This window comes from Mya arenaria, chromosome 8, assembly GCF_026914265.1.
Source record: "Mya arenaria isolate MELC-2E11 chromosome 8, ASM2691426v1".
In the NCBI taxonomy this organism is placed as follows: domain Eukaryota; kingdom Metazoa; phylum Mollusca; class Bivalvia; order Myida; family Myidae; genus Mya; species Mya arenaria.
The window spans coordinates 21,794,554-21,810,625 of NC_069129.1; the positions used below are offsets into that span (position 1 = coordinate 21,794,554).

The 16,072-nt window shown below is 34.5% G+C and overlaps 2 protein-coding genes across 3 annotated transcripts in view; one reads left to right on the forward strand and one right to left on the reverse strand.

The window, feature by feature from the left end:
- Nucleotides 1–14,508, reverse strand: LOC128242872 (patched domain-containing protein 3-like). Its single transcript, XM_052960272.1, has 6 exons — nucleotides 14,289–14,508; nucleotides 4,684–4,770; nucleotides 3,665–4,523; nucleotides 3,308–3,439; nucleotides 2,842–3,042; nucleotides 1–2,707 (listed from the first exon to the last, which is right to left on the reverse strand). The coding sequence occupies exons 2-6, from the start codon at nucleotides 4,696–4,698 to the stop codon at nucleotides 1,107–1,109; spliced, it is 2,808 nt and encodes a 935-aa protein (XP_052816232.1). The 5' UTR covers nucleotides 4,699–4,770; nucleotides 14,289–14,508; the 3' UTR covers nucleotides 1–1,106.
- The window catches only part of LOC128242871 (phenolphthiocerol/phthiocerol polyketide synthase subunit C-like), a 24,705-nt gene continuing 14,253 nt past the window's right edge, over nucleotides 5,621–16,072 (forward strand). Inside the window, exons 1-5 of one of the 2 annotated variants that reach the window (XM_052960270.1) lie at nucleotides 5,621–5,861; nucleotides 9,515–9,605; nucleotides 10,662–10,789; nucleotides 11,091–11,251; nucleotides 13,359–13,562. In XM_052960270.1, coding sequence (XP_052816230.1) covers nucleotides 9,525–9,605; nucleotides 10,662–10,789; nucleotides 11,091–11,251; nucleotides 13,359–13,562 — 574 coding nt within the window. In that variant the 5' untranslated portion in view covers nucleotides 5,621–5,861; nucleotides 9,515–9,524. The remainder of the gene's footprint in view (nucleotides 5,862–9,514; nucleotides 9,606–10,661; nucleotides 10,790–11,090; nucleotides 11,252–13,358; nucleotides 13,563–16,072) is intronic. The other variant, XM_052960271.1, reaches the window with a different exon arrangement.

Below are 16,072 nucleotides of genomic sequence, written 5' to 3' on the forward strand. Positions count from 1 at the left end.
ATGATTTCATTTTTATTTTAAACAAAGTAAGATAGGCAAAGCTCGTGTCGAACAGTTTTTCATAAACGAAATCCATGTTTACCATGACAAAGGCACAGAATAAGATATATTCATCCCCACTCTTCATGTATTATGTTGAATGTCTTATATGTGAGAGTATGTTTACAGTTTATTTTTCCATATTAATATAATGATTTTAAAATAGAATTGATACCAGTGTATGTTTGTCACTATAAAGACCATGTTTGGAAAAGGCAAATCTAACCCACATAAATTTCAATTTAAATGCAGAAAACACAATAAAGGATAACATGATTGTACTAGTAATAGAAACATGTTGGATAATCAAAAATATAGACAGGTTAAAAGCCAAACTCATGTTTACAATCTCTTGAATATTTCGTACATGATGATTTTAATTTTAGTATATTAATTTTGTCATGGTTCTGTATTATTATTTTCCTTTTTTATTAAGATTTCAATGTTTTATAAAAGAAACGGCCCAACCTTTAGTTTTAAATTGTCAATAATAATAATAACAATGTGATAATTACAAAATCTTATTTACAGACGATGGCACATACATGTTTTACAATGTGGTTTTCTATGCAAACATTTCACCATGCAATAAAAATGATCTCTAAACGTGCAAATAATTTCTACGCAAATCATACAACACGCACTCCGATAAAACAAGTGGAAAGATCATAATCAATCGACAGAAACACCCTAAAAATTCGCCTTTTACTTATTTCTTACATTATAATAACACCATTGATGTAGAAGCAATTAATTCTAATATTTCTGCTTTAATCAGGCCAAGAAAGCGATTATTCCATATTTCTGAGCATCATGCAGAGGGAGTTGTACGAATAGGTTTTCGGCGATTTATTTCAAAACAACGTTTTTGGCAGAATTGCTATTGTGGAAGTGCTGGTCTTATTGTATTGACTTGATATACTCATAAGTATCAGTTTTATAATTGTGATTGGAGATACAAGTTACGCACACTACAAGTTATCAATAAATAGGGATTTTCTCCACTTTTCTTGATTGCGATCGACTTGAATAGAGTTTGATCATTTGTAAATTTCCATTGTATCATTTTATTTTCCTGTATATATTACAATCACGGGCGAATTTTGCCGCATTTGCGTTAGGATATCCGATTTACCTACGTTAGAACGAACACTGTGGCCGGATAATGGCCTATCACGGTTATATGTTTTATCACGGTTTTGTACCGGTGGTGGAGATGGCAAATCTCTCTCACCAATTGCATTGCGATAAGGCGTACTTCTTGCTTTTAAACTTGTGTTAGAATTGCTCATCGATAACTCCGTTGAGGAAATGCGTCCAATGTTCTGGGTCTTACTATGGCTTTTATTTGGCCCAATAAACGACAATACAACGGGCAAAAACAGAACCGAATGACATAAGCCAAATGCAATTACCAAAAACATAACTTGAAAAAAGGATTTGAATATATATGACTTGGCGATAGACAGCATAATTATACCAATTAGAGAGGAAACAGCGCCATTAAATATTGGTGCTCCGGCCGTCTTCAAAGCGAGCTGTGCTCTTTCTTCACGAGTATTTCCGTCGGCAACCATAAATGCGTGACAGATGTGTGCAGTATAGTCAATAGAAAATCCCACGCTCATGATCAGATGAATCATTGTTATCGAACTAAGAGTTAGGCCCCAGTGATGCATAAAACCAACTATTCCAGTAATTATCATCACTATTGTGACCAGGATATAAAACAGAAGTAGAGGGTGTGGCATAAAAAACAGGGTGACAAGAAAAACAGCACCGAGAGACATTCCAAGCGTCTGTAACGTTTGAGGCAAAATCTGTACATACTGTTCATAGAAAATAAAAGATGGGGAAAACGCGGTAACTGACAATTTCATTTCGTCATTTGCAATTTTTCTCATATCTGTCATCATTTTCCCCGAATCTTGAGAATCAGCAATAGTAATGGTGAACACATAGAAGCGAGATGCAACAATAGTTTGGTTGTCTTTTGAAATCTTAATGTCATGCTCAAAACGGGAATAAATCGGATCTGCGAGAAAAGAATTAATACCAACTATGAAAGATGCTTCATTGGTATCGTTATAAAATATTGAAGATGTGTATGCATCTAACCAGGAAATGGTCGTGTTTGTCATAAACTCACTAGAAGACGCGGCATTTAAGAGGTTCTGAATTTCATTTTGTACTTCTGCAGAAGAATAGGTTACTTTATTGTCAACGACGAACATGATCGGTATATGTTCTGAAAAATAATCTTCCTCCCATTTGTTAAATTTGTAGAAATATGATTCTTTAGAAACGAGATTACTTATCACAAGACCTTGCTTCAAATTGATAACGCCCCAAATAGCTACTCCTAAGTAAGCAGCAAAAGCAAACAAAATTATTATTTTCATTGCTAAGGGCTTCACTATTTTAGGGAGAACCCATTTTGGAAAACGTTCCAAGAAGCTATCAATGTCTTTTTCCTCGGACGGTTTCTGACCTGCACAGCAAAATATTGTCATCTTTGATGCTCTCTTCTGTTTGTACTGTGTCTTTGACATTGCTGAATTACAGCAAAGAACAACGTGTTTTCTTTGCTCAATTCGCTTTTCGTTCAAAGCAATCCATGCCGAAAAGAAACTTGCTTGGTTTATGTAACAGAAGATGACTGCAACGCCTTAAATTGAACAAAAACAAACAATGTTTAAAAAACGAATACAATCAAGTAAACGTAACTAGAAAACAAAATACAGTTTAAAGTATCAAACAATCTCTTAACGTTAATAAATGGTACGGCATAATATGGTATACCTGTATACACACAAAAGTTTCGAACACTTTTGAATGAAGAAGAAGCGCCGCATCCGAATGCAATGATGTTAGTAAGCGATGTTATTGTAATTGCAACTCCACTATGCCTCATCATTGTTCCAAATCGTTGTTCCGAGGAGTCGGAAAATCCAGCAGTAACCAGACCAGATAGTAATATAAACATGTCGTCTACACCGATTCCTAAAGTGCATATGTAAGAATTTAATCTATTTTGAAAAAAACACACTATTATTTGAAATTTCCATGTCAATCTTTCATTAACAACAAACTCGTTGATTGATTTTATTTAAGGAGACACAATAACCTAGCATTCGATTATTTTATGTCCCTTTAAGATACTGAAGATTACAATTAAAATTATGTATTAAAACTTAACACTTTCGACACTTATTTGTCAAATAATAATACTATTTTTTTAACGATTTTATAATAATGAATTGCAAACCCAGAATTAAGAAAGGAGAGTTGCCAACAATGCTGACAAAGCTCATGCCGCTCGCGCTGACTAAACCGAAGGAAGCAACGATACCAAGACCAGCAGCAATCACACCAGCAAAACCCAGCATCATTCTGTTGGCTGAAAACAGGAAATACAGACTGTCTGAACTGCTAGCTGATTCATTTTTTGTTATATTTTTGAGACTCAGATCAAACCCGTTATAAGTGTACTACCAGCAGTTGTATTAATGGTATAATCAGACTTATTCTCCAAGTTAATACAATTATATAAGGCGGTTTATTATTGTGTATTTTGGTTTGCGAGTATTTACATATCATACACGTATATAAATCGGTGTCATACCTACACAGTCGTTACTGGCCGCAAATGTTGCAACGCATGCGTATGTGATCATCAATGTAAAGGTAGCAGAGAAAAGTGCAATATCTCCGCCAATGTTTGCATTTAACTCATTCCCGAGCGAATCTGTATGAGCGTAAGCGATTTCGAGATCAGAGCTTCTAAAATTTTCCATATTCTCTATGAACTTGTCCTGCCACGCTTGAATTTTTTCTATGTCATATGAACTTTCCGAACGCAAATAAAACTGTAATTTAAGGTATTTAGCCTCTTGAAGAATTTTGTCCCTGACATTGGCTTCACCAAGCAAGGGCGCTATGTCAGTTGGAATACCGTTTTCATCGTTGAAATATGGATATGAAACGTTGTTTGCAGCTGCAAATGCGCTAAAATGGTTTGTAAGTAAAACTGCGCCATCTATCACACAAGCGCCACTGCGTCTTGCACATGTTTGATCGAAAGGAACTTCACCTACAGTACCGTTTACAATATCAACAATGGTTTTTAGCTTGTAAAAGTTCGACTGGCTTACTACATTGCCATCAACTGCCCTGACATACACAGTTGCATATCTCGGCTGGTTTACAGTCTGGTAGCTATAGAACTCTGTTCCACTTTGGTCGGGAAACAACGCAATAATAAATTCCTCGTCTTTCGTTGCTTGACTGTTCATAGGAGTATAGACTCGGCTGACATCGATATCTTCTTTTAGCTTTATCATTCCGGCCCCAAGAGCCCCGTTTAATATCAAAATCATTACGATTATTTTAACAGGATGGCGAAAGATCAGTCTTCCATAACGGTGAAATGCTTCACCTATTGCATTTTCTACTTTTTCATGGCAGACACAGTTGACTGTTTCCTAAAGAAACGTACAAGTGGTGTTAATTATATTACATAAAGGTTAAAACCTTCCAAGTCAAACATGAGTATTATGACAATACGGTGGTTATTTCTAATACAGTTACTCTTTAAACCAACTCAAATAAACTCAAATACATGTAGTATATATCATTACTTACCTCCTTTTTATCCATATTTTGCACCGTCCAAAGCGAAATTAAAACTGAATGTTAATGGTACACAACTTTGCGTCTTTATTCTTCGATCTGGAAATTTGCCATTATATAAATCAATAAAATAACGCAGCAACCGCTCTGTTGTATACGGAAGAAATCAATGAGCGATTCATTGTGCACGCTGCAAAAACATGCCGATATTTAGTCACAAAATGAATAGCGATCTAAACTAAGATAAGTTCCTGGTATTGATTTAAGATTGGAGTAAATCTACTAGCGATATGAACGTTAACTTATGTATCATTATTGGCATAAGGTTGTAAAACAATAAAGAACGCTAATTATGACAGCTCAGTTTTGTGTTATAATAATAAACATTATACAATCATGATGTCCTTTATTTTTATATTGTGTCGCGAATATTACAAACTTTGGTCATAAAAAATACTAGTACACGTTTATTATCTTTACAATTGAGAGCATTTGTTCCTTTTAATAGTCTTAAAAATGTTACGACCAACACATTTAGCTGTTCTTGTGAAATATCAAATTAAAAACCTTTTTCTAGGCACCTATGTTATGCAAAATCTTAACCATTTTTTTCGATTTGTTTATAGTTAAACACTAAATTTGTTTGAGAATTAGGCAAATAGTTGAAGGCAGTTTATGTTTTCAACGCGTTCGTTATGGTTACCGATTAGAACTATTGATCTCATGAAGCAGATTGTAAAACGAACAGTTGTTAAATCGAAATGCATTGAAGCCGGTAAAATATGGGGGATTTACCATGTTGCCAAAACTTAGTCATCGATAAACTATGTAATAACAAAGTCAATTGTGTAAAACTAGCTCCACCTCCTCGCAAGAGATTGGTTTAGACAGACCATTGGTAAAAACCGTGAGCATGCTTTGGCTGTAACTATAAATAAAGCCCGAAAAAGATCTACCAAACAACAATAGACGATGCAACATGAAAACGAAACGACTTTCGTGCTTTGTAATGATAATTATAAAAAAATAACGAGCAAATAATAATTAAAAAATACAAAAGACAATAGTGGTAGACCTCGTTATTACTTATATGTTGCGGACACTTTTGGGAGCTACGTTGAAAACGGCTTTAAACCGGCAGTTATGAAAAATGCAGACACAATTTATCTCGATCTTTATCAGTTAGAAATGTAAGTATCATAGTAAGTTAAAATTCTTCTATATGTAATTATTATATTGTATTTTTACCATACACATCTTTAATAATTTTTCAATGGGTATAAATTGCTTGCATTTATTTATTTTCATAGTTTTCCTCATTTGCCTGTATCATGCATATATTGTTTATGATGGTTTCATTATGTTTAACATTTAAAACACTTTTGGTGGAAATAAAGAGTGTATATATTTTACTCAGAATTAAACATCGATCCGAAGACAAAAAATAACAATACTATAAGGCCACACCAAATTGATAATTTGTTCATCGGATTTTTTCCAAAAAATAATGGAGCGAGCGAGCGAAATAATGATAAAAATATTTGTTTTGCATTTAGCAAAAAAGAGGAGCGAGCGAAGAGCGAACACATATATATAGTCATTTAACTCAATTTTTTCACTTATTAACTAAACAATGATATTGTAAACAGTACAAGGATAACATCCAGTGAAAGAATGATAACAATAAAAAAATATTCTAAACAAATATTAGTTTTGAGATCAAACAAATGCTATTTGAGATCAAGCAAATGTATTTCTTTAAAATAATTAATAAATGAAAGAACTCAAAACCACAGTTTTCCAGTTTTTTTTTTAAACCTTTTTGATTTTTTTTCCAAAATACCCTATGCATGGCTAAGTTAAAATCTGGACACAAGCGCCAATGGTCACAGCCACCTGCCTGCTCAATGGCATATCCAAATCCAAATTAACTAGGTTTTCCACTTTTCCTTAGGAAAACTGGTTAAAAATAATTCTCTATTAAAATACATTGTCATATCTCATGCCATGGAAATGACTAGACAAGGTGACTTGAAAAATAACTCACAAAATAAATATAGGCATTTGCAATCAAATATAAACTACAGCTATCACTCTTGCAATGACTACACGATTGGCCTTGTTAGCCATCTTAGTTCTGGAAGAGAATTTACAAAAATCCTACACCGTATTGTAAACCATTTCAGCACCATATATGTCACAGAAAATTCCAGCCAGCGCCAGATTGATTTTAGGCTTTCTCAGAATTTAACTTTTATCTTTTATAAACTTGCAGTTTCTAACGATGACCGCATCGTATCTTTGAAAAGTATTTGCATTAGGTGTTCTGAATTGTTTCCCTCCGTCTGCAGATAGAGTTGGGATCTCTAATCATTGAAGTACTTGGGGTTTACTTTTTCGTTTTTTATTATTATTTGTTTTATTGATTGTTTCCTCAAGTTAATGCATACTTTAATAAGATTTATCTTTAATTTGCGTTTTATCTTTATTAAGAATTATTGGGATAAGAGTGAGGTTTGTGCACATAAACTGGTTTAAACCCCCAGTAAATTTACATTTTACTGACCGTTCCAAGGCGGTACCTAAAAATTCTTGATAAACATACCAACTATATATATATATATATATTTATAGTATTTATGCACTGTGTTGTTTGTAGAGTTGTGTGCTGTTCTATGTTTCTTGTTTGTGAATTTGTGTTCTATGTCTTTGGCGTTGCCCATTGCCACTAAACCGGGTTTATGTTTTAACTTTTTGCTTCGGAGCATGTTTCTGTAGCTTTTTGCATATATATTGCAGATTTTCCTTAATTTTTTTTAGATATCTTGTTCAAATTTAGACAAGTAATAGACATACAAAAGACACTTTTACTTCTTTTGTACTGCAAATACTGATTAGGTCAATTTTCTTATATAGCAAACAAATATTTCAAGAAAGTACAAGAATATGCAATATTTTTTTCATAGACAAAAACCAATCAGCATACAAATTTAACACTTGAATGATTTCCATATATAGTTTAAATATACACATGAACATCTAAAAAATCTACAAAATTTTATTCGCAACACAAAGTGTGATTAATACCTTTTTCCAATCATAGAGTCTGACACAATTTTTTTTATCCTTTTTGACTAATATTTACAAAATATACACAATACAATCCGGCTTGTTTGATGTTTTTTTGTGAATGGTAAAACTCATGGGGTTGCATGTAGCACATAGGAATGTCAGTCAGGTTAATTTTTAGCGTCATCCTACTGTCCACGAACATTGACTCATCGGCGACCAAGGCCTCCAACACGAACACGCCCTTGTTGCCTCATGGGGACAGGAATTTCATGATCCGCTGCATCGGAGAAATCTGAAATTTTAATAAGCAATCTTATACATAAATGTTCATTGTAGTATAATGTAGTATGCATTACTGAAACAGTTTGATGATAACAAAAGAAAAGTGGTGCTCGTTTCTTGGTCATACATTATGTTTCTATTACTGTACATGCATTGCATATAAATTAAATAAACACTATACTCTGATCTGTAGCAAAATAAAAACAAACATGCATAAATCATTAAATGTTTATTTTTGAAGGCAACAAATCAAACAAAAAATACATCATATTTGCTAACAACAAAGAAGTTAAAATACACACCTGAAGTTTTTATCTGGACAGGTGTATTAGGAATAGATGACCGTCTTTTCAGGGTAACTAACGGTCATCCGAATTCCCGTCAAACATGTCCGAACCAAATTCAAACTTTGGATAATCACTGTCATTCACGATGAAATTCAGCACTTCTTGTCCAGTATATATACGTTTACTTTAATCGGAAGCCAAAATAAAACAAACACATTTGTCCAAAATTTAACCAAACTTTAAATGGTGGTAGAATTGTCATTTGTTCAGGGCGTAATTTTCAAGAATCAGGAAAAGAAATAAATGTTTTCATGTTGCGAATTTAGTCTCGATCATCTAGACGCTTGTATCCGGGTCTATATCTTTCATTGACTCTAATTAGAACAACTGCATGATTGAGACTAGCCGGTGCTTTGATAATTGTTACGATCGAAAAACACGGGTATAAGGGAAAAGGCTACATTTTACTAAACAAATTAGCGCTCGTAAAAAAATAACTATTTTTTTAGATGGTGCGGGCGCAAGTGATAACAAAATAAAAATTATTTTTTTGCTTTTCTGAAGAAATAGGTGCGGGAAATCCGATGAACAAGTTATTAATTTGGTGAGGCCTAACCCATGAATTACTATTGAAATATAGGTTAGTTGGATGCTGTAGTTTCGAACTGAATGATGATCTGGAAATTTTCCTTTATTAATGCTCCATCATTTTCAACATCGAACTGCTATCTATGTTACAACTCTTCATTCATTAATAAAAAGTAAATATTCAAAACAATTTCAATTCAGTAAGAACTTTCCGGCTGTGTTGAAGCGTGTTCTTTGTTGATGGCTTGCTTTTTGGAACTGGACGTATCTGACCCAATGCAAAAAAAATATCATGTGATATAATTAAAACAATGCAATGAAACGTCGGTAAAACTAAAGTCGAACATACATCCGCTGTGTCAAAAGCACTAGGCTATGCCACTGACTTGCTTATAGTCCAGGAATGTAGCGAGGATGGACCGAGGATAAATATAGCGTGTGCACTGACCGTGTAACTATGCACCTAGTATGACAGTTTAAATAAATATTTCAAAACTTGTACTATTTTTCAAAGATATAAAGAAAACGCATGTTTAGTCATAATTACCTTATTTTCCTAATAATTTTCAACAATGTACATTTTAGTGTTAAACATTATTTCTTAAATTTCAAAGCTAAGGAACGATGGATGACAAGGTAGCAATTGCTGTAGTTGGTTTAGGCTGTAGGTTTCCTGGAGCAGACAATGCTGAGGAATTTTGGCGCGTAAGTATTGTTTTGCTGATTAAAGCACTCTCACAGATTGACCATTTTGACAACTTTATTTTTATTTTTTTGTCTTGGAAATTGCAATTTTTTGCGTAAATATCTGAAAACCAATGATATAAGATTGCTGACAAAAAATCGGATCGTAGATTTTCATATTTCCGTTCGAAAATTAATGTTTTATTGCTTAAAGCTGAACTCTCACAGATTAAACGTTTTGACAACTTTTTTTTATTTTTGTCTTGGAACCAGCCAATTTTTGCAAATTTCCATGGAAACCAGTGAAACAAGACTGCTGTCAAAAAATTAGATCGCAGATTTTTATATTTAAGTTCAAATATTGATGTTTTATGCATTTTTCTTAAACCGTTAGTAACGGTTTAAGCCATAAAACATCAATTTTCGAACGGAAAAATGAAACTCTACGATCTGATCTTTTGTCAGCAATCTTTTATCATTGGTTTGTAGATATTTATGCAAAAAATTGCTCTTTCCAAGACAAAAAATAAAAAAAGTGGTAAAAATGGTCAATCTGTGAGAGTGCAGCTTTAAACCGTTACTAACGGTTTAAGAAAAATGCATATACCATCAACTTTTGAACTTAAATATAAAAATCTGTGATTTTTTTTTTTTTTCATGTGGTCTTATATGACTGGTTTCCATGAATTTTCGCAAAAATTGGCTCGTTCTAAGACAAAAAATAAAACAGTTGTCAAAACGTTCAATCTGTGAGAGTGCATCTTTAAGATTCCAGCTAAATATATTACTCAATTTTCTATTTCACTGTCATTGGAACTCGCGCTCTAACACAAAAATGATTTATTTGCAATTGCAAATGAAATATAGTATTTTTGTTCTGTCATTGCGATGCGGACGATATTATATACGTATTGACTACCTTGAAGAGCAAAAGAGCAGTGCCATTCCTATATTTACCCGCTGACCCTAAGTGAATAAAAGACGAGACGCGACCATTTTAATAAATATTTTCACTATTTCAATTACCTGGAGCCCCATAGTGTATAAATGACGCGTACTATTTATGTGTTTACTTAGGTGCTTGTAAATTGTGAAAACCACGTGAAGGATATCCCGAAAGACAGATGGAACAACGAGACCTTCTACAATAAAGACAAAAATGCGGTTGGGAAGAGTTATGTTACTAAGGCAGGTTTTCTTAAAGAGTGAGTATATCAGTCTGTTTCGGAAAAAATATCAATTGAATAAGGCTTATTGATAACAATACCTCAAAGAAATGAGAATAAACGAATGTTCTAGTAGAGTATACATACAAGCTATGTTTAACCTTAGGGTCTATACATTTTTAAACGAACATTTATAAGGTAAGCTTTCTTCGAAATCATTAATACTTTCCTGTATATACATTTGTATATAGTTGTGATATGTGATCGCCAATGTTGTTAGCGCAGTTGTTATTAATGAAATGTTATACTGATTAATATATGATTCAAATCATTTTTGAAGCCATGATATGTGGGACAACAAGTTATTTGGAGTGAGTGATGTTGAAGCAGCAAGAATCGACCCTCAGCAAAGATACGTTCTTGAATGTGTCCACATGGCTATGGAGGATGGGGGCTTTACAAGAGCCAAGATGAGCGGTACAAAGACAGGAGTCTATATAGGTATGTAAACAAAACTGTTTTTACAGGAAGATACATGGGAGAAACCTACTAAAACTTAACCTGGATAGGCCAAGATGTTTGTATCATTCAGGGGACTAATATGTTGTAGCTTTAAGATGTAGTCAAACTAATTGTACTGGAACGGATCAAATTTTGATATGGCAATCCTGTCACGTACAAACTATATTCTATGAACTATATGTCAGTAGTTCCGCTCAGAATTCATGGGGAATGAAAATCCACAGAAAATATTTGCGTTGTTTGGCATGTATACATATACTTTGAAAATGACATATTCGAGCTTCTACTAAATGACCTCCCCTTAATAAGTACCAAAAACTAAATAACTTTACTATGGACACCATCTTCAAAAGTTAAAAAACAAAACAATTCTGTAACACAAAACCTTAAACTCAAATATATCAAATTAATTCACAATATTTTTTTCAGTCCATCAATATCCCCTATTGTCTCATTTAAACGGTAAATCACACCATTGACCAAAGAAGCAAATTGTAACTCATAGTGCCACAGTAGTCAGCCACTTCCTGTTATTTTCCATGATATTGATAAAGTTGGTTGATTTAATCCTCAATAACTGCCCTAATGTTCTCAAAGGGATTCAGATTTGGACTATAGTTTGGTCACTGAAAAATATTGCAACCAATTTGGAATGCTTTCAGAAGTGTTTAGGGGTTATTTCATTTCTGCCGACTGTAACCATCTTTTAACAATATCTGGGTGGTTTGGACCAGATGTCACTTCACACATTCAAATTTAGCTGGTGTCAATGAGCCTTCTAACCAGTATTGTTCCACGTTGCCAGGTGGTTTGGATAGATACATGTTATTATCTCAGTTGAAGCATATGTGTTCCGAATACGTCTCTGATACTACTATGAATCCCTTTTTTTCTGCAATCCAATAGACTGCAGCTCATGTCTAAAGTTCCCATAGAAACAAAAACAGGCCTCTAGTCTTTTTCTGTCACCGACTGTCATTGTCATTGGTCTACCAGCCCCCTTCTTCTGCTTGATACTCTTTTTTACCATTGTCAGTGCTTGTTGTAAAACCAAGTAGACTGTGGATAGTGAAATGTCTGCTTTTATAAAAGTCTAATGACGATGTTAACCTATATTGGTTTACATTGATGCGTACAGGTCGACTATTTCACAGTTAATCAAGAGAAGTCACTTTTATCTAGCATGGCAATACAATACATGGCATCGATACAAATTCAACCTTAATTTATGTTTATATGCTTTACATTACATTGACAAGGCAAATACAAAGGATTATTAACAATAATGTTTGGACAAACTTTAAATTTGTGCAAAGTTAGACGGCAATAAGCCCAACAACACGCCCAACCAAGAAGGCAAAGAAATGTATTGAAATCTGAAATGGCAATGACCAGAACAAATATCATCCAATAAAGAGATTTAAACCGTATGATGAAATAGCGAAAAAAAGAGAAAATTGTCGAAAACTGACATATCTTTGGTATCGATGTGTACAATGCATTGAAACTAACTAACTGAAGTACCACATAATTTACAATTAAGTAATTTTTCGCAGCTCTTTCGTATATTTCCATTAAAAAAAACTAGGTATGTATACCTAGTAGAATTCATTCTAATGCGTGAATGGCTCGTCGACGTTATCACGTGATATTACCAAGTTAGGTACATATCTTAAATATGCCAAATATATCGGGTGAACCTCTGTAGCACAGTGGATATAGCACTGGACTGCAATTTTGGCGACCCCGGTCTCCGACTCGATTATTTTTTACATTTTGGTATTTTTTTGCAATTATGCTATGAAATAATAAAACATTTTATTAAATAATTGTCCTGAGATTCGTTACTGTTTTGGTGCCAATCTTGTGTATAGTCCCTTTAAGTTACCAACGAAATAAACAGACACAACCGGTGATAACGATTAGATTGATTCGTCCTCCATTTCCAAAAATCAATCTCCAATAAAATGTGATTGAAATTTTATACCCTGAGGGTTTTACTAAAATTAATATATCGATGGTTCAATATTTTAGTTTCAGAATATGGTTAAATAAGAATGTGCTATTAGTATTTTTAAAATGGCAGGTTGCATGAACGACGATTACAAGATAATGAGCATGCAGGACTCATCAGGCAACACAAACTACAGTGCAACTGGTTCGTCCACCACAGTAATATCTTCAAGGGTATCCTATGTGTTCAACTTACAAGGGCCTTGTTTAACCGTAGATACGGCGTGCTCCTCTGCAATGATGGCTATTCACCTTGGATGCCAGGCTATTAGATCAGGTAATGCTTTAAATAAATATTCATGCACAGTAAAAGTATTGAAACTATCATTTATCAGAACAATGTATTTTAGGTGCATTCTCAGCTTTGGCGAAATAATTAATTTTATTTATATTAAGGAACAATGAAAATAAAAAAAGAAACGGGTTGAATTAGGTCTCGTGAAAGTTCTTATTAAACAACTACCTTATAGAAAAAGTGCCGACAAAAAAATCCTTTGTTTTTAAGTATCTTCCAACAACCCACAACAGTTTTCGATACAATAACAATACACATTAAAATGTTAATGTGCACTTCAAATAAACTTTACCCCACCCTGCATTAAAAATATTGGCTAGCTGTGAATTATTTAAAGCTGTTTTTCAAGTTAAATGTTGTGCCAAGATCTTCGGACACGAGCAACTTTAATTTCAAGTTAAAATTCCTCTTGTTATTTACATTGGCGTTTTATACATACCTGAATATTATAAATATGGCATATTATATTGTGTTTGATGTAATTGATCTTATTTAACAAATACCCGATTCCATTGAGAACATATTGACATTAGGAGGGGTAAAATATCATGAACTGACTCTGGATTTGCATTTGTCAAAAGTGCACTTCAGATAGGTAATAACAAGCTTGTAGTGACCTTTTTCAACATAGGCATGCTTTAAGATTTAAAACGTTAACTAATAGTTTCCTTCAATATGTTTATGTTAAAATGCATTTGTTTTACTTACCGCTGGTGCGACGTTATATCCATAATTCTTGCATTATTGATCGTAAGTTTTTTGTACTCGCACAATGTCAGCCATTTTGTTATTCTGCGCAACTTCCGCTGTTTTAAGGTCAAGAGCAGTCATGTATAAGGTGACTCATTCTTTTGATTTGTTTATATTTACATTCCAAAACTAAGGGCTATATTTAGAGCTTTTCTTTGTATCAGTTGCATATTTTTTAAAGATGGCTGCCAATAATTTCTTTAAACGTTCTTTGTTGTGGCGGTCACATGACTGCCATTCAATTTGTTGTCACTGCCATCATTTTGGTTGGCACTGCCAACGTTTGGGGTGGCATTGTCATTATTTTCATGGCAGTAGCGTTCCGCCACCCTACGGTTGCAGTGCGAGTATAAAAGGGACACGATTTTCGTTGGCAGTCAGTCTGAGTCAAGCCTTTGTTCAGAGATCACGTTACGTTCGACAAAGTAATAAAGCTGAGTTTTAATAAAAAATAATAACGATAGTAATATTATAGAAGGGCTTTATATAATAATTACTCAGTAAGCATATAAGTTATGTGGCCTTGATTCAATTTAACATTTATTCGTATTTTTACAAACGTTTAATCTGGATACAATTTACATAGGCCTATAGCATTTACAGGACATATATGTATTGAAGTTATCAAGGACAGACAACTGTATTGAGCAAGTAGCGTGACTTGTGTGTGTTATCTTGCTTAGATTGCAATTACTAGAACAAAACTGTTTTCAATACATGGTTGGAATTGGTACGGACTATAGAATTGTCTGCTTAATATCAGAGTTGAGTCGGTCACCTGAGAGCCAAACTGAGCTTGTTAGCACAGTTCACAAGAAGTTGAAACGGAATATTGCGTTTTAGATTGCGTCCACATACATTTGTGACAAGTAAATTTCACTAGCGTGAAACTAGGGTAAGCCCCCTACAATCTAATGTCAAAAGTGTGATTGGTTATTCTATACCAATCCAGTGATACGCATCTACGCATAACATTGCAATCCACGAAAGCGACGAAGAGGTAACCTTCCAAAGAACTAGAAGCCGGACAAGGACGGGAGCACGAGATCAATTCGGCGAACGAGAGGAGGGTGGCGACTGCAGCACATACCGCAACGCAAATCCTGATGAGCGACATACGCATCCTGACGTTAGCGAACCAGCCAAGACTCAAATGTCAGCAATGATGTCAGACATGGCTGGTGTTTAAAAGAGGTGGTTACCGAGCTACTGGTATTAAAAGCGGCCCAGTGTACCTATGTACTAGCGGAAGCACAAACACCAGCGAAAAGTACCGACGAATGATGAGACCGGAACCAGAACCATGAAAACAGATGGGAAGCTGATGCAAATAACTCCCATTACAACCGGCGGGGTGAGGTTATAAACCAAGAGCATATGAGAGCCGGCCACATGGACGACAACTATGGCGCTGAGATGCCCGACCGGCAAATGGCGTTTGAAAGGCAAGGAGACACGCGGCGAGAGACAGGCGGCAAAACCAGCCTAACTTCAAATTGCAACCATTTACGGGAAAAGAGAACAGGAACGTCTGGTTGAAAACGTTTGATAAGATTGCTTTTATGTGAAGTACGAGGGTGCGTTTTCCAAACATGATTGGGAATTGGGACTCACTAATCTAGCAGAGCACCCAATCAACACAGGTGAGGCCCCGCCAGTAAAACAGCGGCACTGACGAGTTTAACTTGCGCATGCCGATAAAGAGAAAAGAGCGGTTGAGGAATTACTTCACAAAGGTGTAA

Bases quoted from the DNA above. Each gene is read 5' to 3' on its own strand.
- LOC128242872 (XM_052960272.1), bottom strand. The intron at 3,440-3,664 runs GTATGACACCGA...TCCTGTTTTCAG, and splicing joins GGCCAGTAACGACTGTGTAG to CCAACAGAATGATGCTGGGT. The intron at 2,708-2,841 runs GTATACCATATT...GTTCAATTTAAG, and splicing joins AAACTTTTGTGTGTATACAG to GCGTTGCAGTCATCTTCTGT.